The 25,397-nt window shown below is 37.2% G+C and overlaps 2 protein-coding genes across 2 annotated transcripts in view; both read left to right on the forward strand.

The window, feature by feature from the left end:
• Positions 1-25,397, forward strand: part of LOC104112747 (branched-chain amino acid aminotransferase 2, chloroplastic-like) — a 178,243-nt gene that overhangs the window by 40,068 nt on the left and 112,778 nt on the right. The window lies entirely within an intron of this gene.
• LOC104100174 (uncharacterized) lies at positions 16,779-18,810 on the forward strand. Its single transcript, XM_018772100.3, has 3 exons — positions 16,779-17,840; positions 17,924-18,629; positions 18,711-18,810. The coding sequence occupies exons 1-2, from the start codon at positions 17,399-17,401 to the stop codon at positions 18,604-18,606; spliced, it is 1,125 nt and encodes a 374-aa protein (XP_018627616.1). The 5' UTR covers positions 16,779-17,398; the 3' UTR covers positions 18,607-18,629; positions 18,711-18,810.

The raw sequence follows: 25,397 nt of genomic DNA on the forward strand, positions 1-25,397 counted from the left end.
TAACTGAGGTCTCTACATCATATGGTGTCGTTACAAGTATGATCTCGATTTATTATAAAGGAGTGATTTCCTTAACTTGATTCGGTTCTGAGTATCGAGGCAAGTCCTCCTATTATGTTCCACTTATGAGTGAGCTTCGTGATTCTATAATCTACTTATGTGTTTACTCCTGTGGGGGAGATTCTATGGAGATAGCCATGTCTATCATTTTATGTTAGTCACTAAAAAGAGCTGTGAGGCTGAAAGTGACTTTCTGTTACTCATTACAGTGAGTTTGATGTAGTTTCCAGATAATTGACTAGAATTTGTAAATTATATGCGCTACCGGTATGGGGGTTCATTATGTGTTGTGACCTTGTTTAACGGAAAATATTTTGAAGAAGAAAATGGAAAGATTTCGATTTGAACAATGTGCATATTACTTGTGATTCAGAGCTGAGGACGGGATCCTCGCATTTTAATATGTTTAAATCGGGCTACAAGTCGCGGTGGAAGTTATATCAGGATGAGACCCTTGTGGTTAAATTCATGTGTTTTAAATTATCCCTTTGTGAAATTTAATTTGTACTGTAGTACTAATGGAGAGTCATGCATGTTAGGCTTATTTGATAATTCTTGTATGTGTTTTTCTGTGCACAATTAGCCATATTCGTGTTGTAATTATTGAGTTTTAGCCTACGATGTGAGTGCCCAGGTGGTGTTAAATGTGACTCGTTAATTCGGGTAAATAATTATGAGATCTTCATGCCTCGTGTCTCGTTGTTAGTAAGGTGAAGGTTTGAAACAAGATTTTTGTTAACATGAGGTTAATTGACGATGTTGTAATTGATTATGAACAACTATTAAGACCAGAGATGTAGTTATGGGCATACGTATGATGTGTACGTAGGCACGAGTTGCTACCGCCGGTTGAGGCTAATATCGTGCGTTGAAATGAAAATCGAACTTTTTGAAAATGTTTAGAGTGTAATAAATTTGGCTTTAAAGTTATAAATGTGGATAAAAGAAATAATTTCAATTTAGATGGTGTGGTCAGACGTATGTCGATTGCGGTGATGTAGAATCACCCGCGAGTATATGTGTAAGAGAAAAATCAGCAATTTGATAACCTCAGAATAATTCTTACCACGTTCGAGGACGGACGTTTATTTTAGAGGTGGAGAATGTGATAACCCGATATGTTATTTTTTAATTTTAAATTTCATTTATATATTCCGAGACCTCGAATAGCTCCATTCAGCCTTTCTCTATTTGCATGCGCAATTCGTATCTTTTTTCGAAAACTTTTATGTGAAAAAAAATAAAACCAAAGAAAAATATGAAACTTTGCCTTTAAAACTCATTTGAGTTGACTTTGGTCAATGTTTTGAGCAAACAAATTTGGATTAGTGTTTTGATGGTTCTGGTGGGTCTGTATCATGATTTGGGACTTGGGCGTATGCCCAAAATCAAATTTGGAAGTCCCTAGCTGGAATTATCGACATTTGACGGAAACTAGAAATTTAAAGGTTTAAAGAATTCTTAAATTTGGCCATAATTGAATTTTTGTTGATACCGGGTCCCGATTTGGATTCCGAGAGTTTGATCAGCTTCGTAAAATTATTTATGACTTATGTACAAAATTTAAAGTTATTCCGAGGTGCGTAGGCACGTTTTCCGTTAGTTTTTGAAAAACTAAAATAAAATAAAAGGTTTGATTTTATAAAGCTTGAATTTCTAAAGTTTGACCGGAGTTTGACTTTTAAGAAAACGACTCCGGAATAGAATTTTGATGATGTCAATAGTTTCGTATGGTGATATAGGACTTAGGAGTGTATCCGGACATTTATTTGGAAGTTCGTAATTAATTAGGTTTGAAATGAAGAAAATAGGAAGTTAAAGTTTGGAAGTTTGACCGGGGAGTTGACTTTTTGATATCGGGATCGAAATCCGATTCTGGTAATTGGAATAACTCCGTTATGCCATTTATGACTTGTGTGTAAAATTTGAGGTCAATCGGACTTGATTTGATAAGTTTCAGGATCGAATGTAAAAGTTAGAATTTCTTAGTTTCATTACGCTTGAATTGGGGTGTGAATCATATTTTTTGTGGAATTTGATGTGATTTGAGGCCTCAACTAAGTTCGTATGATATTTTAGGACTTATTGGTATATTTGGTTGGGGTCCCGAGGACCTCGGGTGTATTTCAGATCATTTTGGGCTACTTTAGATGCTGATTTTATGATATATGGTGTTATTTTGCGCGTTCGCGAAGAAGGATTTGGCTTCTGGGATTTCGTTCTTCGCGTTCGCGAAGAAGGAAATCTCTGTTGCACTGGTCTGACTTTGGAGGCTCATATCTCGCAATCTATAAGGAATTTGGAGATGATCCAAAAATAAAAGTTGTAGACCTTTGTGTCTAGTTGTCAGAAAAGTAAACCATTTGTCATTTGGACTTGTGTACAAAAGGTTATGGTGGACACACTATAGGCTGTATGGGAAGAGTTTGGAAATCTATGTTGCACAGATTTGACTTTGGAAGCTTATATCTTACGATCTATAAGGAATGGGGAGATGAGCAACAAATGAAAGTTATAGCCCCTCGAGTCTAGTATTCAGAAAGTTAAACCATTCATCATTAAGATTTTTGTACAAAAGGTTATGACCATTATACTAGAGGTTGTCTGAGAAGAGTTTGAAAATGGCTGTTGGGGAATTTGTTCATCGCGATCACTAGGGAAGGGTCGCGAACGCAAAGAACAAACCCCTGGGCAATAGAATAAAGTCCAAATTCGTCTCATTCTTCCATTTTTGGATCAAGGAAGCTCGGGTGAGGCGATTTTTCGAGAGTATTTCAAGGAAAACATTGGGGTAAGAATTCCTAACTTGATTTTGGTTAAATTACATGAATCTATTATTATTTTTATCACTAAATTAGTGAATTGGGTTGAAAATGGTAGAAATCATCTAGACTTCAATTTAAGATTTGAAGGGCGATCCGTTATTGGAATTTGATAATTTTGGTATTGTTGAACTCGTATCAGAATGGATGTTCAGATTTCGTAAAAATTCTTTCGGGTTCCGAGGGGCGGGCCCCGCGTTGACTTTTTAGAATAAAATTTTAAGTTGGTGTTTTATTATCTGGAATTATTTTCGATGAATTTTAATAAATTTATACAATTAATTTGGATAGATTTGATCTATCCGGAGGTCAATTCAAGCAAGAAGGCGAAATATCGGCATAACTTCAAAAAGGTAAGTATCTTGCCTAACCTTGAGTGGGGAAATTACCCCTTAGGCATTGAGTCTTATGTGAAAATTGTGTGATTGGAAGCCGTGTACGCGAGGTGAGAAGTACATACTCGGGTTTATATGTGCAAATTTTATTGGTTTAAAATTTTAGGCATTTTTTATGTATTAAATTGGATAATTGTTGGCATTTAGTAAATCCTTGAATTGTCACGCCTCATTCCTTATTTGCCGAGTTTATATTTTATATGATAATTTTGTGTTATTGTCACTTGGATTTTTATGTAAATCCCGTGTGTTTGTTGATTTGATATTTTTATTGGAATTAAATTCATGATGGAATCCTTATATGTAAATATTTATTAAATAAGTTTAAATTGAAGAGTTAATATAATTATCAAGAATTTGGATTAATGAAGGCGTTTCCCTATACTGAGTATTTTTCACCTCTGTTGATTGTTTTGAGGTTTTATATACGTTGTGTGGAGCCTTGGGCTTGAGAAATGTATTGATTCTGCTATATATTGGAAATTTGGTTGTGGTCAGTGGCAAATTGTGAAATGAATTATTGAATTGTGTTGTGGTTTAAACACTCTCCTTGATGTTATTTATGCTTCCTACCTTGCTTGTTAATGATATACATGTGCTTGGTAAGAAAGAGTGTAAAGCACGAAGGGTGATGCCGTGCCATTTGAGAGTGTAAAGCTCGAAGGGTGATGCTGTGCCATTTGAATTATATTATCATGTGAGGGAAAGTGTAAAGCACGAAGGGTGATGCCGTGCCATTTGATAGTGTAAAGCACGAAAGGTGATGTCGTTCCATTGAGAGTGTAAAGCACGAAGGGTGATGCCGTGCTATTTTATTTACATTATCAGGTGAGGATGAGAGTAAAAGTACGAAGGGTGATGCCATGCCATATTTTTATATTATCATATGTTCATGGCACGAAGGGTGTTTTTGTACACGCGAGGACGAGAGACAAACATTATATTGTGATATCTTCTTGTTGTGTATACATTCATGCCTCTATCTTGAGCTGTTATTGTGCACTTATATTTTCTGTGTGACTTGTAGATGTGGTTGATGACTATGTGCCTCCCACTTTACTTCTTTTATTGTTATTGGCATTTCTCCCACCTAGTTGGTACTGTTATATGTATGCACGGTGAGAAAAAGATAAATGCACAAAGGGTGTTGCCGTGCCAATTGATTTGATTTACATATATACATTGGGTGAGAATGAGACAAGTGCACGAAGGTATTGCCGTGCTATTGATGTGATATATTGAATATATTTCTTACACCAGGAAAAATAAATGAGGTGTCACATGGTGACTTTTACTTGAAAGAATTATATTCGGAAGATATTTATTTGAAGAATTATATTTGAAAGAGATTTATTTTAAAGAATTATATTTGAAGATATTTATTTGAAGGAATTATATTTGAAAGAGATTTATTTAAAAGATATTTATTTGAAGGGACTATATTCGAAATATATTTATTGGAAAGTATTATATCCTGAAGATTATTTGAAAAGCATATAGGCGAAAGATTGATATTTGAAGGACTAGATTAATTGGTTGTACTTGTATTCATTATTTGTTGAGCAATATTAATGGTGTTCTTGTTGTCTTGCTGTGTATATTACTGGTTAATTAATGTTGCCATCATTGTTATTTGTTTCCTATTATTTTTGTATACTATATTGCACAGGTTATTAGACTAGTGAGTGTCTTGACTATACCTCGTCACTACTCCACTAAGGTTAGTCTTGATACTTACTGGGTACCAATTGTGGTGTACTCTTACTACACTTCTGCACATTTTTGTGCAGAGCCAGGTATTGAAGATATCGGAATCGGACAAAGTTAGAGTGTGATCGCAAGGACTTAAAGTTGAGTTGCTTGGTCATCGCAGTCCCTTGGAGTCTTTCTATTTTTATTGTACTGGTAATTTCTTATTCGAACAGTATTGTATATTCGATCCTCGAGATCATTCCATGTATTCAGTTAGAGTTCGTGGCTCAGTATTACTAGTCTTGGGAGGTTGTATTAAATTATATGCTTAAAAATAATGGCTTGAATTGTTATTAAAATCGGCTTACCTAGTCTTAGAGACTAAGTGCCATCACGACGCCTGTGGTGAGATTTTGGATCGTGAAAATCTGACTCCAACTCACGAGCCATGCTGAACCGGATATCACATCTTAGACCCTCAATGAATCTATAGACTCGCTCTCTAACTGTAGCGACCAAAGCAGGTGCAAGTCTAGCCAAATCACAGAATCTAACAGCATACTCTGACACTGACATAGTTCCCTGGCGCAACTGCTCAAACTCAGCGCGCCATGCGTCCCAAAGGGACTGATGAATAAACTCTCTCAGGAACATCTCCGAAAATTGATCCCATGAAAGTGAAGCTGCATCGGCCGGGCTACCTAACTCATACGCCCGCCACCACTGGTATGCCGCTCCCTTAAGCTGGAACGTAGTAAAAGCAACTCCATTCGTCTCCACAATACCCATAGTACGGAGAATGCGATGGCACTCCTCTAGAAAGCCCTGCGCACCCTCTGAAGCCAAACCACTAAAGGTAGGAGGGTCATACTTCTTGAACCTTGCAAGTCTAAGTTGTTCTTCCTCAGATGTTGCGGCCCTAACCATGGGCTGAACTGGGACCACAGGCTGAGTCGCCATGACTCCTAGAACCTGACCAATGTGGACTTGCTGCTCTGGAGTATGGGCGGCGGGAGTCTGAGTCCCTCCCCCGATCTGTGAAGTAGCTTGTACAATCGGAATCAACCTCGCCTGAGCCAATGTACCAAACATGCTCATGAATTGTGCTAAGGTATCCTGAAGTCCAGGGGTAACAGCAGGTGCCTCCGGTACCTGTCCCCTAGCCGGAGCTACTACTATCTCATCAACTGCTGCTCTAGTAGGTGCCCTAGCTGCGGCACGTGCTCTACTTTGGCCTCTGTCTCTGCCTCTGGCGTTACCTGCTCCGGGAGCAGCGTCATCGATAACTGCAGCCCGTATCCTCATCATATGTGAGAGAATAGAATGGTAAAACTCAAACTTCGAGATCAATAAACTCGCACGATATGAATGAAGGAAGTGAAACTGTCCTAATAGTCCCGTAGCCTCTCGAAGATAAGTACAGACGTCTCTGTACCGATCCTTAAGACTCTACTAAACTTGTTTATGACTCGTAGCACCTATGAACCTAGAGATATGATACCAACTTGTCACGACCCAAATCTCCCTCTGTAGGATGTCGTGATGGCACCTAGTCTTAGGGACTAGGTAAGCCTAACATTTACTGAAATAATAACAATATTAATTAACAACTGACAAATACGAAATAGGAATCTCTATACAATACTTACAATCCCAAAACTGGTAGTACAAGTCATAAGCTCTACTGAGTTACTAGAAAGCCTATAATAACAACTGTTTTGAAGTAGAGATAAAATAGTGCAAGTACAATATCAGAAGGTGACTCCGAAGCTTGCGAACGCAGCAACAAATTTACCTTGAGTCTCCACAGCAAGATCCGTACTGCTAGCGAGTGGTCAACTGACTCCACATTACCTGGCTCTGCACAAAACAATGCGCAGAAGTGTAGTATGAGTACATCACAGTCGGTACCCAGTAAGTATCAAGACTAACCTCAGTGGAGTAGTGACGAGGTACAGTCAAGACATTCACTAGTCAAATAACTTGTGCCATACAAAAATAATCGAAAACAAATAGTAGTGATAGCAACAATAATCAACTAGTTATATAAACAGTAAGGCAGCAAGAACACCATATTTATTACTCAGACGAATAAGAAAAAAATACAAGTACAACCAATTAAATAAGTCTTTCAAATATAAATCTTTCACATATAATTCTTTCGAATAAATACCCTCTAAATGTATTTCTTCAAATAAGTATCCTTCGAATATAAAACTCTTTCAAATCAATATCTCATGTCATAATCATAAAAAACATTTCTCAACCCCTTTTCATATTCTCGCGGCACCTCGTGCCCATATCTCTAACGCAACCGCACGGACGACTCTCATGCCAAATATGTCAACACATAAAATCCGCACGATTTAGTTCATTTTCAATAAAGTAAGGTTATAGTTTTTAAACCAAGTAAGAATTCAACAAAGAAATGAGTTTAGTTTAGAAATAGTTTGAGTGAAGAAAAATGACATTTCCAATTTAAATAAAACATCAAATAATCTACTGATTTGGATGAAAAACTTATTAATTTAAAACATAATAGTAACTTCTTTCATTTAAAACAACTCAATCATAAAAAATCGGTAAAAACCCAGGAATATAAATCTTCAGAGTCTCATAATATAAAACCCGAGCCAACACAATACATCAAGGAATACAAACACATATTAAAATCAAATAATACATCACGGAAGATCACAAGGATTTACCTATCACGAAAATACAAAATAACCAAAGATAAGTGCAACCATAGAGAAATGTCAACAAAAGGGCACTCCCGAGATACTGTCTAGTAGTCTCAAAAGTAAATGTGCAAGAACAACAATGCCCCCAAGCCATCACAAGTCATCACAATTCAATTCTCGATATAGCTCACCTTGTCTCGCCACGTGCACAATAATAAAGTAAATGCCCGCCTTGTCTCGCCGCACGCGCATAATAGTATTCTCACCTTGTCTCGCCACATGCGCAAACCCACATATATATATGTATAGCCCACCTTGTCACGCCGCATGTACATAAATCAATAGTAACAATAGCACGGCAGAAACCTCGTGCAAACACCCGAACAAACCTCCCAACAATATCACGTGCCAATATCACAACATCTCATAAATTGTACCTCAAGTGCTCAAATATCACAACATATCACAGATTGCACATCAAGTGCTCAATATTACAACTTGCCACAGAAATCAACAATACATTATTTTTCATAATAAGGAGCCCATGACTTGACCATAATGTGCACAAAAATCTGAACAAAATATCCAGTAGTGAACAACTCAACAAAATAATATTTTACGTTAAATCAAGGTGGCAATCACACCAAATCATTATATGAAAACAAATCCAACAAACAAGGATTTAGGAATGATAAATAGAGGATTTAATAAGTGCCAATAATTTTTAATTTAATACATAAGGGCGTTTAAGGATTTTAACCAATGTAATTTGTACGTATAAACCAAGTACGTACTCGTTATCTCGCGTACATGGTTTTCAATTACACAATTTGCACATAAGACTCAATACCTAAGGGGTATTTTCCACACTCAAAGTTAGGCAAAATACTTACCTCGAATCGTGAAATTATTTACTCCGTTGTGCCTTTGCAACGCGAATTAGCCCCCAAAAACCTCATATCTAGTCACAATTAATTTGATTCAGTCCACACAATTATAGAAATTAATTCCATATCAAAATACTAATATTTTCTCATAAAATCCAAAATTATACTCCAAAAATCACATGTGGAGCCCACGTCTCTGAATATGACGAAACTCGCAAAATCCGACAACCCATTCAATTACGAGTTCAACCATACAAATTTCACTCAAATCCGACTCCGAATCGGTATTCAAATTCCAAAAATTTATTTTATAAAATTCCTATAATTTTTCCCAAATTTCATTTCAAAATACTGATTACATGATGAAAACAATGATATATTCATGTATGTTAACCAAATCTCAGTTAGAATCACTTACCCCGATGAATTTTATGAAACTCCCACGAAATATCGTCACAATCCGAGCTCCCAGAGTCCAAATATGAAATAATAACCTAACCCTCGGCTATATAGTACCAAGTCTGCTTTCCCAATGTTTGGTCCGCACTTTTTCAAGTGCTGCCACACATTTCTAAGTTCTGCGGCCACACAATTTTGAGTGCGGTCGTACTTCACTGTGACAGCTTACCAGGCTTCAGTAGAATACCCATAACTTTCTGTAACAATTTCCAAATAATTATTGCTACACCTTTCTAGAAATTAGATTCAAAGGGCTACAGCTTTTGTTTTTGAATCATTTCCAACTTCGTTGTAGATGAAAGGATATACGACTCCGAAGTCGGACCATCATACCTACAGAACCCCTGATGTGCGGCCGCAGACAAAATTATGCGGTCCGCATATTTCCTCTGCGGTCCGCACATTTTCATCTGCTGCAGCAATTTTTCATCTGCTACAACACTCAAAAATGTGCCTCGGCACATGAAATTGTGTGGTCCGCACTTCCAACATTCCAGAACAACATCAGAGTGCCAAAATGCCCGGACTCGCTCAAAACTCACCCCGAAACTCACCCGAGCCACTCGGGATCCCGTTCAAATATACCAACCAGTTCCATAACATAATACAAACCTACTCGAGGCCTCAAATCACATCAAACAACATCAAAACGATGAATCGCACCTCAAATCAAAATCTATGAACTTTGAACTTTCAAATTCTATATCTTGTGCCAAAACACATCAAATCAATCCGGAATGACTTCAAATTTTGCACACAAATCATAAATGACATAAAGGAACTATAAAAAATTTCAGAATTGGATTTCGACCCCGATATCAAAAAGTCAACTCCCCGGTCAAACTTTTCAAAAATTTATTTTTCGCCATTTCAAACCAAATTCCACTACGGACTTCTAAATAATTTTCCGGACACGCTCCTAAGTCCAAAATCACCATTCGGAGCTATTGAAATCATCAGAATTCGAATCTGAGGTCGTTTACACATAAGTCAAATCTCCGGTCAACTCTTTTCATTTAAGCTTCAAAAATGAGAATTGTTCTTTTAATTAAATTCTAAATCTTACGAAAATCAAACTCGACCACACCCGCGGGACATAATACACATTACGAAGCTGCTCGAGACCTTAAGTCACTGAACATGGCGTTAATTCTTAAAACGACAAGTCGGGTCTTACAAAGTTAATAGCCACTGAACAATAGTGATTTCTGAAAATTCCTCATTAACCTAAATTAAAGGGATCTTTACACAAATAGCCGTACATATTTATTATTTACTTTTTTTAGCCGGCATACATATACTATGCACTGATTATACACAATTATACATATATTATACATGAATTATACTTATATTATACATTCACCAGCTATTTTTAGTTTAAGCAGTTGGGTGAATGATTATTTAGGTTAATTCTTCTAAATTAAAAATAGCTTACAGATGTATAATATATGTATAATTCGTATATAATATGTGTAATTATGTATAATCAGCACATAATTTATATATACTGACTAAAAATAGTAAACAGTAAATTCAATCGAGCTATTTTTGTAAAGATCTCATTCGAATATATGTAAGAATAATTACCTAAGTAGCCGCTTTTCCAACTGATTAAACTAAAAAGGCTGGCAAATTATAATATACTAGTCTTACCTATGTCAATAAGTAAATAATTTTTTAAAAATTACACAAGTAGTATTAAACGATGTGTTTGAATTATAAAATCAAAATAAAAAATATAACTTTTTAAATGTATGTTAATAGACACTATTTAACTAGCTCTATAAAGAATAAAATTCTGCCACATGAAAGTCCCAGAGTTTTATAGGAATACCTTGTGAAAATAATCAAAAATAAATAATTCCAAAATATACTTTTATCATGATGATTTGTCTATTATACAAATTAAAAACTAAATCTTTTGGTCTGTTATAGATAGAAGAATGATTAGGTCGGCCTATAGCTCCTAAAATAAATTTAATAAGTGACAATATAAACTCTAAAAATGATTGATATTGCGTTAATATTTAATAACAAATAACTTAATGTATAAAAAATATAGGGAGCTGTTATTTGCTGGAATATTTACAAAAAGAAAAAAAATAATTAATGGCAACTGATTTGTAATACATTTTTCTCCCGCATTATTGTAAATTTTGGCCTTTAAAATTTTCATACTATGCATAATTTTTAGATGGTCAAAATCAATTAAAGTTATAGATAGTTAAAACATGGACCACACTTTAATGATAGAAGTAATTTTTTTAAGAAAATAATTATATAAATTCGCCTACATACAATAGTTGAAATATTTAATTTGGAAGAAACTTGTATATTGAATGGAACTTTGAATTGCTTTATCAAATATATGTGTGTGCCTAATTTGTATGCCTACATACAATTAGCAAATATGTTATAAAAGAATTTTTTGATTTATATAAGGTAAACTTTTAATTGATTTTGAAATCCTAAATATTAGAAAAGTAACTTAAATTATAATTTTATTGTGAAATTTATTTTTAAGGGGTAAAAAAACGAACGATATTTCGCTTAATATATATATATATATATATATATATATATATATATATATATATATATATATATATATATATATATATATATATATATATATATATAACCACGTTGGAAAATTATTGTAAGGAAAGGATTCAACGTCAATTAGGTAAATGAATAGTATAATTAAAGTGAATATTCAAGCTAAGTGAATTTGGTTCAAACAAAATTAAATACTTTTAGTAGAACAGAAAATTGAAAACGTAGATTTACGGCAATAATCCGCCTATTCTATTCCTTTTTTCCCTAAATATTAGAAAAAGTATAGTTATAGTTGTGTCAGAATTAAAGTATATAATTTATAGAAGTCCTCGAATCATAAGCAATGAAGTTGACCCAACATGTAATATATCATCATTATTGGTACGATTTTCGTATATCACCTTGTGTATGAATTTTTTTCTGTCCGTTTCTGCTATTATCCTCCATGTGCATGTTGACTCGAAATATTGCAAAATAAAAGGCATTTGTTTTGTGCATATTCGCTAACACAAAAAGATTAAAGGAAAAATATGGACCACAGTAACCACATGAATCACCATAGCCACTTTTCTCTCGAAATATAAGAATATATCCAAGTTCGACCTATATTATTTTTATTTCATTTATTCAAGTAGTTTTTCTTCTCATACTATATCCAGCACAACAAGATTTTGCAAAAATAAAACTTAAATATCGTCTACCAATAAAAATGTAAAACAAAAAAGAACGTTCCTATGTTGAATCACTTCTATGCATCTAAACAAAATATTGGGGTCACAGAGAAGCTTACTTGTGTCTGATATATTATAGAGATGTAAGTTAGAGCTTTAGAATTATATTGATCTGTAGAATAAATTCTCTCTCTAAAACTCTCTCTCCAACGGCTCTTAACGGCTCTTTCCAAATAAGTGCGTCTTTCTCACGCTCCACCTGATGGAGCCGCCGGAAGGCTCTCTTCCGGTGAGTAAACATGGGAAAAATATCCCTCCAGCATTCACGAAGCCTAACAATGAAGAAATTCCAAAACAATAGTCTTATGCTACATCGATCAGTGCTCCATCATCTTCAACTCTGAACCCTAACCGACCGGACAAAGAAAAAGTCATTGCTCGACAAACGACACACAACGGGATACCGACTGTGATATTCAAGGCCAAAGATTACTATGGCATCATGGCAGAGTCCTGTAAGTACACAATTGTGGGCAGATTTCTTAAACCCCGTCCTCAAATTGATAGACTTAGGTCTAGATTCAAAGAATTGATTACCTTGAAAGGTGTTGCTAAAATAGGTGTCTACGATACAATGTCTTTATTGATCTCTTCAATGAAGAGTGTCTTCAAATTTGTGTGGTTTAAGAGGGTTATTGAAATAGAGGGTATGCAAATGTGGCTTCAAAAATGGTCACTAGACTTCAAACCTGAAGAGGACCTCCCTATTGCTCCTGCATGGGTCTTGATACCGGGTCTTCCTTTTCACATGCATGATTGGCATTACATCAAATAACTCTTGAGTTCTGTTGGTACACCTTTGGCCTTAGATGCATCTACGTTTGGGAGAACTAGGCCGAGCATGGCAAAAATGAGAGTAGAGGTCAATCTGCTAAAGCCACTACATGATTCTGTTTTTGTTGGGCAAGAAGATGATGAATCTCCTCTAAAAGGCTTCACTCAAAAACTGGAATACGAGGGGGTTCGTAAATACTGCAAACACTGCAGAAAATTGGGGCACAACATGATTAATTGCAGAGCATTAGAGAAGAAAAATGTTGCCTCCAATGAAGAAAAACAAAAGCCTACTAAAGAGATCACTCAAAACTAAAGTGTCTTGCTGAATGATACAAATGATGAACTGGAAAGGTCGGAAAAGGAGAATGAAGATGCTCCTACAAGCCAATCTCAAACGATGAGTAAAGGACAAGACATTGAAAATAGTGAAAAAAATGGAAAGACTCAAGTTAGGGAAGAGAATAACAATACAACAACTCTCAAAGAGGCAGAAAAACTTCATGAATCACAAAATCAGCATCAGATACAACAAAAGAATAAGGAAAAAAGAGTGAAAAAAAGAAATTAAAAAATATGCCCAAAAAGAAAAACAAGGTAGTGTTTAAGGCTATCTCCAGAAAGTACAAAGAGAAACAAAAGCAGGAAGGAATTAACAATGGCAATGACACTGAGGAGATTAAAATAGATGGACAGAGTGCCCAAGTTTCAGCCACAAATAAGGATGACCACAGAGAAGAAATAGAGGCAGTGAACAAGAGACAAGAAAATGGTGTGTCAACAGAAGAAACTCATGTCAGTAACACAGTGGAATTGCAGAGAGAGAATGATATACATTCTGAGGATACCAACAAAAAACGACATCAGCAAGGAGGGGATTTATATGGCTGCTGGAATGGATAGTTCTCCTAGTCTACCTTCACATATCAAGAACCAAGAAGGAATAGAAATATTTGTGGAACTGATGGGTGACAATAATTCAAAACAGACAGGCAATGCCAATCCGGAGGCAAGTGGTGAACATTGGAAAAACACTACTGAAAATGGTGACTCTCAGAACAAGAGCACAAGGAACATGGATACTACTGAGAATGACATTCAGAATTCTACTGAAGAACTTGTGGAGGAAAACTGCAACACTCACAGCATGATTAACAATCAATTTTGTTAAAATGGCTAATGATATTCTAACATTGGCTTGCCTAGCAAGTAAAATGTTAGGTGCCATCACGGTCCCGAAGGTGAAAATTTCGGACCGTGACAGGTAAGGTTTGCGTACACACTACCCTGCCCAGACCCCACTAATGGGATAATACTGGGTTGTTGTTGTTGTTGTTGTTGTTGTATTTTTTTTACTAATTATTTGTTTTCTGTTCTTGACATATTTTAAGATCAATTCACTAGCCTATATATTACAAAAAATATCTTTTTTTTAATATAGCTTTTTTTTTGTTTACAACAACCCAGTGTAATTCCACAAGTGGGGTATGAAGAGGGTAGTATGTACGCAGACCTTACCCCTACCTTCAAAAAGGCAGAGAGGTTGTTTATGAAAGACCCTCAACTTAGGAAAGATAAAAGGAAGGGCAGCAGCAATCACACCAATTCTAAAACTGAAGAAAAAAATACAAAGATACAAAACTAAAACTAAGTATTGTAATCATAAGGCCGAAACGAAAGCAACGACAAGTAATCACATAAATCAAGAAATACGAAAATATATAACTAACGCTAACTCATGTACTAAAGCTACTGTTATAGACGAGGACAACGCTATGCGACCTATTCTAACCCGTTACCTTTATTCTCAACCTCCACACCTTCCTATCCCCGGTCATGTCCTCAGTGAGCTGGAGCAACGTCATATCTTGCCTAATCACCTCTTCTCAATACTCATCGGCCTACCTCTACCTCTCCTTAGGTCCTCCAGGACCAACCTCTCACACCTCCTCACAGATGCATCTGCGTCTCTCCTATTCACATGTCCGAACCATCTAAGTCTCGCCTCCCGCATCTTATCCTCCACAGAGGCCACGCCCATCTTATCCCGAATAACTTCATTTCTAATTCTATCCAGCCTGGTATGCCCGCACATTCATCTCAACATCCTCATTTCAGTCACCTTCATCTTTTGGACATGGGAATTCTTGACTGACCAACACTCAGCCCCATATAACATAGTCAGTTTGACCACCGCTCTATAAAACTTACCTTTAAGTTTAGGTGGCACATTCTTATCACACAAAACACCTGAAGCGAGCCTCCATTTCATCCATCTCGCCCCAATACGATAAGTAACATCCTCGTCGATCACTCAATTCCCTTGTATAACTGACCCAAGATATTTAAAACTCTTTCTCCTAGGGATGACTTGAGAGTCAAGCCTTACTTCTCCATCAACACCCTGAGTCGTCCTACTGAACTTGCACTCCAAGTACTATGTCTTGGTCCTGCTCAACTTGAAAACTTTAGACTTCAGGGTCTGCCTCCAGATCTCTAACCACCCATTAACACCATCTCGCGTCTCGTCAATCAGAACAATGTCATCTGCAAATAATATGCACCACGACACCTCTCTGAATATGGCGCATCAGCGCGTCGATCGCCAAGACAAATAGAAATGGGCTGAGGACTGACCCCTGATGCAACCCCATCATAACTGGGAAGTGTTCCGAGTCCCCTCCTACGGTCCTCACTCGAGTCTTAGCTCCACCATACATGTCCTTAATAACCCTAATGTAAGCAACAGGAACACCTCTAGCCTCCAAACATCTCCACAGAACCTCCCTTAGCACTTTATCGTAAGCCTTCTTTAAGTCGATGAACATGTAAATCCCTCTTCCTCTCCCTATATTGTTCCATCAACCTCCTAGCAAGATAAATAGCTTCTGTAGTCGAACGACTTGGCATAAATCCAAATTGGTTCTCAGAGATATCCACAATCCTCCCCAACCTCAGCTCCACCGCCCCAGTGTTATTAAAAGCGCACACTTCTCGCTTAAAGCGCAGAAGCGAGGCGAGGGGGCTATGCTTTTCTGCCCTAAAGCGCGAAGCTGTTAAATAAGTGCACGCTTCACCTTAAAAAGTGAAAAGCGAGGCGATGAAAACAAGCGACAAAAGCACGCTTAAGCGATTCCATCGGCTGACTAGGGTTTTTTTTAAAAAAATTGCTTCTTCCAAACATCAGTTGTTACGCACACTTCTTCCAAACATCTGCTTCTCTACTGCAAGCGACAACTACCTTCGACTTCTGCTCTTCAGGTAAGTTTCTCTTCTTCTCTAGTTCTCTTCTTCTCCATCAGTTCTTTCTTCTCTTCTCTTCTCTTCTCTTCTCTTCTTCTGCGACGACTGCCTTCTACTTCTGCTCTTCTGATTTTCTCTTCTTCTCTTTTTCTTCTTCTTTTCTATTTTTTCAGTTCTTATTTCTCTGTTCTTGTTCTGCCCTGTTTTCTCTTCTCCTTTTTTCCATTTTCTGTTGTTCGTATGTGCTCTGTTCACTGTTCTGCATTTTTTTTTGGTTGTTCTCAAACATGTGCTCTTATGATTTTGTCTTCTTTTTCAGTTCTTATTTCTTTGTTCTTGTTCTGCCCTATTTTGTGTTTTCTCTTCTCCTATTTTTCTATTTTCTGCTGTTCACTATGTGCTCTGTTTTCTCTGTTCACTGTTATGTCATTTTTTAACAGTTCTGCAATATTTTTGTTGATTGTAGTAAATTCGATCTTATTATTCAATGGCATCAAGCCAAAAAAAAGATCCAGCTTAGGCGTATGGAGTTGCAATTGGCAGTAGCACAAAAGTGCAATGTATCTTTTGTCAAAATATATATAACGGTGGAATACATCGTCACAAGAGACATCTAATTGGTGGTTTTAGAGATGTCAAAGAATGTTCACAGGTTCCGGATTCTGTTAAGGATGAAATTAGAGAGTATGTTGTGAAAAAAAATGAGATAAAAAATCCAATGAGCCATGGAGCATCTATGATTAATCTTTTTGACGAAGATAGTCAAATGGATGAGGATGACCTTGAAGTCAATGATATATCAATGAGGCCACCTCCCTCAAAATCTCAAAGAAAGAATTCAACAAGTGGAAGTGGATCATCCACCGGTAGCAATGTGAAAGGTCCTCTTAATCTTTATTTCTCGCAAAAACCAAATGAAAAGAGAAAAGGTGAAGATGTTGACTTAAATTCTTGTAGGAAGAGTTTAAGGGAGCGCGCTGTAGATACTTTTGCTAGATGGATGTATGATGCGGGGCTCCCTTTTAATTGTGTAAATTACACCGATAGTTTGGTGAATTCATTAAGGCTGTAGGCCAATATGGCCCAGGAATGAAGCCCCCTACCTATCACGAAGTAAGAGTTCCTTGTTTAAAAAAGGAGGTGGAGAAGACAAACAAGATTGTTGAGGAGCATAAGGTGCAATGGAAAACTTATGGTTGTTCCATTATGATGGATAAATGGACAGCAAAAAATGAAAAAATGGTCATTAATGTTTTGGTGATTTCTCCGAGAGAAAGATTGTTTCTTGAATCTTATGATGCTAGTGACTCTTCAACCGATTCCAATAAAATATACAACTTGTTTGAGAAGACAATATTGAAAGTTGGAAAGGAAAATGTTGTTCAAGTTGTTACCGATAACGCAAGTGAGAATAAAAAAGCGGGTGACATGTTGAAAGGAGTTTTCCCGAATATTTTTTGGACTCCTTGTGCTGCACATTGTATCAAATTGATGTTTGGCGACATTTTCAAGTTAGCCCCATATTCTACAGGTGAACAAGTGGTTCTAATTTTCTATTTTAACCTTCATGTTAATTGTTTATACTTATTCACTATGAAATTTGATTTCCTACAGTTTTTGCTAAGGCGGTCAAGATACATTCTTACATTAGTCAGAGGCCGTTGTTGTTGAACATGATGAGGAGATACACAAACCAAAGAAATTTGGTAAAATCGGCTAAGACAAGATTCGCAACAGCTATCATGACTTTGCATAGTTTTTACTTGCAAAAGAAAAATTTGCGAACCTTGTTCATGTCAATTGAATGGAGTGAGGGTATCTATGCAAAGGAAGCTCTTGGGAAAGAAGTTGCGAGACATATTGTTGGTCCATATTTTTGGAATGACACTGTTCAAGCACTTAAAGTTGGTAATCCTTTGGTTATTGTACTTCGTTTGGTGGATGGGGAGAGAAAACCACCAATGGGATACATTTATGAAGCCATGGATATGGCTAAAGAAGTTATTGAGAAGGCATTTGTTCATGATAAGAGGAAATATGGGAAAGTTTTTGAAATCATTGATGAAAGGTGGACGGTTCAGCTTCATCAACCTTTACATGCAGCGGGGCATATTTTGAACCCCGGATTCTTTTATACAAATAACGAGAACAAGACTTTAGATAAAGCAGTGTGGAAGGGGCATCATGCATGTGTTGCGAGGTTGGTGCCAGATGAAGCGATGCAAGACAAAATAGGGGAAGAACTTGGGTGTGTATATGCAAGTCGATGGAATACTTGGATTAGCTTTGGCCATTAGAGCCAGAACCAAATTGGCACCAGGTGAGCAAGTTGTTTCAATTGTTTTTACTCTTTAGAGCTTTAACTTTTAAGTTATTAACTTCTAAAATAATATCTTTACAGTTGAATGGTGGATGCAATTTGGTTATGAAGTTCCAAACTTGCAACAATTTGCTATTAGAGTTCAAAGCTTAACTTGTAGCTCATCCGGATGCGAGAGAAATTGGAGTGTTTATGAACATGTGAGAAGCTATATTACATTATTACTAAATCAAAGTATATCTCAATTGTCCTAAGTACTCCTCTTAATTACTTTCTACAACCTATATGCAGATTCATACTAAGAAAAGGAATAGGCTTGAGCTAAAGAAACTCAATGATCTCGTGTTCGTTAAATATAATAGAACATTGGCTTGTCGTTACAAAGCTCGCAATATCATTGATCCAATTTTATTGGATAACATTGATGAAGCAAATGAATGGTTAACCGGAGCCCCCCCAAAATTATGAAGATGAAGAAGTATATGAAGGAGAAAGCCTTACTTTTGGTCATGTTGCTATGGCAAGTGGAGTTGAGGAGAATGTTTATGGTTTTAGGGGAAGTACTTTAAGGAGCAAAGAAAGAGTATCTACAAGTTCAAGTAGAACCCTAATTGATGAAGCCTCCGATGAAGAAGAAGATGACCACCAATATAATAACTCGAACATGATGACACTTCAAGAGTTTGGAGATCTTGTTGAAGAATAGGATGTTGCCCCTTTTTCCGGGCATCTTTGTTGTCCTAAAAATGACATTAAATAACCCACTGAGCCACTCCAAACCCGCCCTACCCACGCTCTTCCAAAATTCCACGGGATCTCGTCAGGGCCGTCGCTCTCCCCCTGCTCATCTTACACATAGCCCTCTCAACCTCCTCAGCGCTTATACTCCTACAATACCCAAAGTCCCGACGACACTCAGAGTGTTCTAAGTTGCCTAGCTCAATTTTCCTATCCCCCCTCTTAGTTCAAGAGTTTATGGAAGTAAGCCTGCCATCTATGGCAAATCAGTGTCTCATCCAACAAAACTCTGTCATCCTCGTCCTTGATGCACTTCACTTGATCCAGGTCACGGGCATTCCTTTCTCGCACCTTGGCTAACCTGTACAACTTCTTATCCCCTCCTCTGCCTCTGAGTTCTTCATACAAGCGTTCAAATGCAGCGTTCTTGGCCGCAGTAACTGCTAACTTCACTTAAAGCCATCCTATACCGCTCCTTATTCGTCCTCTTCGCCTCCTCGTCCACGCTCTCCAGAAGCTTCAGATATGCCACTTTCTCTATAAATCCTTTATAACCCAAACTAGATGCTATGACCAAATAAACAATTAACTATAACAACCTTCAATTTTAATTGAATTTCATTTTACAGTGAACAAGAATAACAGATAAATAGATCATAGCACAATCGTAAAAGTATTTGGATTAGGTAATCTACAAAGACCCTGACTATATATAAACTCAAGGAAGTCTGGATGAAGTTTCATCTAGAGGAAGAAGCAGAATCAAGAAAAAAAGGAAACGTAGCAGACCTAAGTCCATATCCAGATCTAAAATAAATGGAAAGGGACATAGACATAGTGCTCCACCCCCATCTATTCCATGATCAGTGCAATCTTTTGGAATATTAGGGGTATAAGGGCTCAGAAATTATACTCTAGACTCAAAAACCTTGTCAACATTAATAAAATGGCTTTTTGTAATGATCTGGTCTGTCGTTTTGAGTGTATTTACCCCGATCCCCTATTTACTATTTTTCTCGTACCTTTTTCTGCTTATGTGACTTTCCGGGAGGTTTTGTTTTTGGGTTTTAGAGTATTTTGGGACACTTAGTCCCTAAAATGGGAACTTAAGTCTTAGGAATTTGACCGTAGTCGGAACTGTGTGAAGACGACTTCAGAATGGAGTTTCGTCAGTTTTGTTAGCTCCGTTGGGTGATTTTGGACTTAGGGGCGTGTCCGGATTGTGTTTTGGAGGTCTGTAGCTCATTTAGGCTTGAAATGGCGAAAGTCGAATTTTTGGAGATTTTGACCCATAGTGGACTCTTTGATATCGGGGTCGGATTCTGATTCCGAAAGTTGGAGTAGGTATGTAATGTTGAATATGACTTGTGTGCAAAATTTGGGGTCAATCAGACGTGGTTTGTTGGTTTCGGCATCGGTTGTCGAATTTGGAAGTTTCAAGTTCTTTAAGTTTAAATTGGAGGATGATTTGTGATTTTAGCGTCGTTTGATATGGTTTGAGGGCTCAACTAAGTTCGTATAGTATTTTAGGATTGGTTGGTATGTTTGGTCGAGGTCCCGGGGGCCTCGGGTGAGTTTCAGGTGCTTAACGGATTGAGTTTGGGACTTATGCAATTGTTGGAGTTGCTGCACCTGGTGTAATCGCACCTGCGCACTTTGGGCCGCAGGTGCGGCGCCGTAGAAGCGGCCATGGAGCCGCAGAAGCGGTTTTTACCCTGTCCAGCTGGAACCGCAGGTGCGGCCATAGATCCGCAGAAACGGCCCTTGTTCGCAGATGCGGGCTCGCAGAAGCGGCCCTTATTCGCAGATGCGGACTCAGTCCCCCTTAAGTGATTTCGCACCTGCGATGGAATTTTCGCAAGTGCGGTTGAAGGCTCGCAGAAGCGAGATTTCTGGGCAGAAAAGAGGAAAAATCGAGGGTTTGATTCATTTCTTCATTTTTGGACTTGGAAGCTCGAGAATTGGCGATTTTTCTAAGGATTGGTAGAGAGAGCTTTGGGGTAACGATTCCTTACTCGTTTTTGGTTGTATTTCATTAATCTATAGTTGTTTCCTCCATTTAATTTTAGATTTGTATTGAAAAGTTGGGAAAACGGGGGAAGAGTTCCCTAACCGAATTTCTGAGTTTTGATTGGGATTTAGACATCGGAGTTGGATAATTTTGGTACGAATGAACTCGTGAGTGAATGGGTGTTCGTATTCTCTCACTTTTACTCGATTCCGAGACGTGGGCCCGGGTCGACTTTTTAGGACGGATTTCGGAATTCTTATTAAAATCTTGATTTCATTAATTAGATTAATCTATTATAGTTGTATTTATGATATGTAATTATTTTTGGCTAGATTTGGGCCATTCGGAGTCGGATATTCATGGAAAAGGCATTGTTACCGATTGATTGAGCTTGGTTCAAGGTAAGTTGTCTTGCCTAACCTTGTGTGGGGGGAATCCTCTTAGGATTTGTACTGTTTTTGATATATGAGCGCCGTATACGTGAGGTGACGAGTACGTACACGAGCTGATTGTGTAAAAACCCGATTTTTCTACTAAGTAATAACCATATTTCTTTCTTATTTGAGTTTCATTAGCATGTGTAGTATCCTGCTAGATTAGAATATCATGCCCACTTGCCCTAACTGTTTACTTGAACTACGTGCAACATGTTTAGTGAATTTACTTGTCTTTCCTTAACTGGTACTTAGGTTGAACTGTAGAATTTCGTGCCGTAACTATTGAATTCAATTATTTAGCTGCATATTTAATTTGGGACTACGTAACGGTATTCCGGGAGATCCCCCTATACTGCATATTTACTTTGGGACTATGGAACGGTATTCCGGGAGATCCCCATGTACTGCATATTTACTTTGGGACTACAGAACGGTATTCCGGGAGATCCCCCTGTACTGCATATTTACTTTGGGACTACGGAACGGCATTCCGGGAGATCCCTATGCATATTTATATTTGGGACTACGAGACGGTATCTTGGGATATCCCTTGTTGTTATCTCTGTGTACTGAGCTATTGTCTTCTATGATTTCATTCATGTTAAATTTCAGTCTTTATTTTACTGCGGTATTTCATTCTACCTCGTTTTATTATATATACACACCAGTAGGGCCTTGGCCTGACCTCGTCACTACCCGACCGAGGTTAGTCTTGGTACTTACTGGGTACCGATTGTGGTGTACTCATGCTACTCTCTGCACATGTTTTTCATGTGCATATCCAGGTTCTCCTTATCAGTCGCTCTATCAGTGAGTCGGGACATCATTGGAGACTTCAAGGTATATCTGCCGCGTCCGCAGACCTCGGAGTCCCCTTTTACTCTTTCTCATGTCCATTATCTTCTGTATTTTTCTTTTGTTAGACTCTGATGTAGAGAGACACTAGACTTTCCTTCTATAGTTTGTGATTCACGATGTTCTGGGTTTTGGGATTACTATATATTTTTGAACAACTAGTTGTTAAATTTATGTTTTCATTTTATTATTCCGCAATGTTAGGTTTACCTAGCCATAAAGACTAGGTGTCGTCACGACGTCATACGGGGGGAAAATTTGGGCCGTGACACTTTTGTTGCTATATTTGAGCCATTTATGAATATGAACAATATTGAAGGTTACAAAAGATACCTGGGATTCCAACACTGTATGACTAACTCCAATGGTCAAATATGGTATTTCTGGAAGGGCCTTGATCACACCATTTGTATTGCCAACATTGATCAACAACTTACCTTAAATATGAAAGATACCTCCAATGAGATTGACACCTTTGTGATGGCTGTTTATGCTAAGTGTACTCCAGTGGAAAGAGAAGACCTTTGGGAAAGTATTGGCAACATTCACAATCAGATTAAGGGTCCTTGGTGTATGAAATGAGACTTTAATGTTATCATGGATCCGGATGAGAAGCTGAGTGGATTGCCACATAGAATGTCAAAAAGTATGGAGTTTATCAATTGTATGGAGGCTTGTGGACTAAGTGATATTGGCTTTACAGGTCCTAAATATACTTGGTGCAACTATTGGAGGCCAAGCAGGAGAATATGGAAGAGGTTAAATAGAATTCTTATCAATGATGATTGGGCTCAGAAGTTTCAAAGCAATTGTGTTAAGCATCTATCCAGGTCCGAGTCTGATCATAGACCACTTCTTCTTAAATGTCAAAACTTGGACCAAAATCACATCAAATACTTCAAATTTATGAACTTCTAGGTAAATCAACCTGACTTTCTAGAGATCATACAATCATCTTGGAATGAATAAGTGAGGGGCAATGCTATGTGGAGGCTACAAACAAAAATGAAAAGGTAGATGGTCCAAACAGCAAATAGGTGATATCCAAGAACATGTACAGGAATGGGAAGCTAAAATTGAAATCTAAGAGGAATTGGACATTATGAACAACACTGAACAGGGAAAAGAGGACTTGAACAAGGGTTATGCAGAATATACCAGATGGCTCAATATGCAGGATTCCATGCTGAAACAGAAAACAAAGATTCAATGGCTCAAAGATGGTGACAAAAACACTAAGTATTTTCATAGTGTTTTGAGAAGTAGAAGGAGGAGACTTCACATCCAAAGGATCAGAAATCATAGAGGTAGATGGGTGCAAGGAGATGATAAGGTGACAAAGGCTGCTGTCAAATATTACAGGAAACACTTTAACTTGAATCTCACTGAAGGAAACAACAATATCCTTGAGTGCATACCTCAAATCATTACTGCACATGACAATACATTGTTGACCAAGATGCCTGATGAGGAAGAAATCAAACAAGTAGTATTCAGTATGAGCAAGGATAGCTCCCCAGGACCTGACAGGTACAATGGTATGTTCTTTCAAACCTGCTGGAATATTATAAAAATTGATATTACTGATTTTGTTAAAGAATTCTTCTCTAGTAAATCTTCAACCAAATTCTACACACATACTTACCTAGCTTTAATTCCCAAAGTTGATTCTCCCACTAGCTTTGCAGACCTAAGACCAATTAGCCTTAGTAACTATACTAACAAGATCATTTTTAAGATTTTGGATGATAGATTGAATCCTCTTTTAAGAGGTTTAATCTCTGAAAATCAAAGTGGTTTTGTTTCTGGAAGATCTATCACTGATAATGTAATGCTCACTCAGGAAATAGTTCATGGGATTTCTAATCTTAACAATGAAGGAAATGTTATTCTTAAACTTGACATGGCCAAAGCTTATGATAGAGTATCATGGCCCTTCCTTAATAAGATGTTATGTAGATTTGGCTTTAATAATGATTAGTGTAATTTGGTATGGAGAAGTATTTCTAATATGTGGTACTCTATAATTGTGAATGGCACAAGACATGGTTTCTTTACTTCTTCTCATGGATCCCATATCCCCATACCTATTCATCATTACTGCTGAGGTTTTATCTAGATCCCTGAATAGTTTGCGTCAGAACAGTGATTTTACTCCTTTCTCAATGCATAGAAATGGACCTCAGATTACTCAATTGGCTTATGCTGATGAAATTGTAATTTTTAGTAGTGAAAATACTAAGTCCATAAAATTGATTATGAAACAAATAAGGAACTATGAATGTGTTTCTGGGCGGCAAGTTAACATGGATAAGAGTTTTTTTCTCACTGATCCCAAAACATGTGCATATAGGATCAACAGAATTAGAGCTAAAACCGGCCTCCTGGATAAAAGCTTTCCTTTTAACTACCTTGGTTGTCCTATTTACATTGATAGGAAAAAAATCTCTTATTTTGATAGCATGAGTACCAAGGTTATTAAAAGGTTGAATGTGTGGCAAGGTAATATGCTTTCCTGTGGTGGTAGACAAGTTTTTATTAAATCTGTTATCAATTCTCTGCTTATTTATATTTTATCTGCCATTAATCCTCCCAAAGGAACTTTGAAGCTTATTCAAAATCATATTGTCAATTTCTTCTGGGGGACTTGCAATGGTAAAACAAGTACCATTGGACTTCTTGGGAAAAGCTCTATTGTCCAAAGAATGAAGCTGGAATTGGTATCCA

The sequence above is a fragment of the Nicotiana tomentosiformis genome, chromosome 9, assembly GCF_000390325.3.
Source record: "Nicotiana tomentosiformis chromosome 9, ASM39032v3, whole genome shotgun sequence".
NCBI classification, from domain to species: domain Eukaryota; kingdom Viridiplantae; phylum Streptophyta; class Magnoliopsida; order Solanales; family Solanaceae; genus Nicotiana; species Nicotiana tomentosiformis.

Coding starts and splice junctions, on each gene's coding strand:
- LOC104100174 (XM_018772100.3), top strand. CDS start 17,399: ATGAAGCCCCCTACCTATCACGAAGTAAGAGTTCCTTGTTTAAAAAAG. Junction 17,841..17,923: donor GTTAGCCCCATATTCTACAG/GTGAACAAGTGG, acceptor GATTTCCTACAG/TTTTTGCTAAGGCGGTCAAG.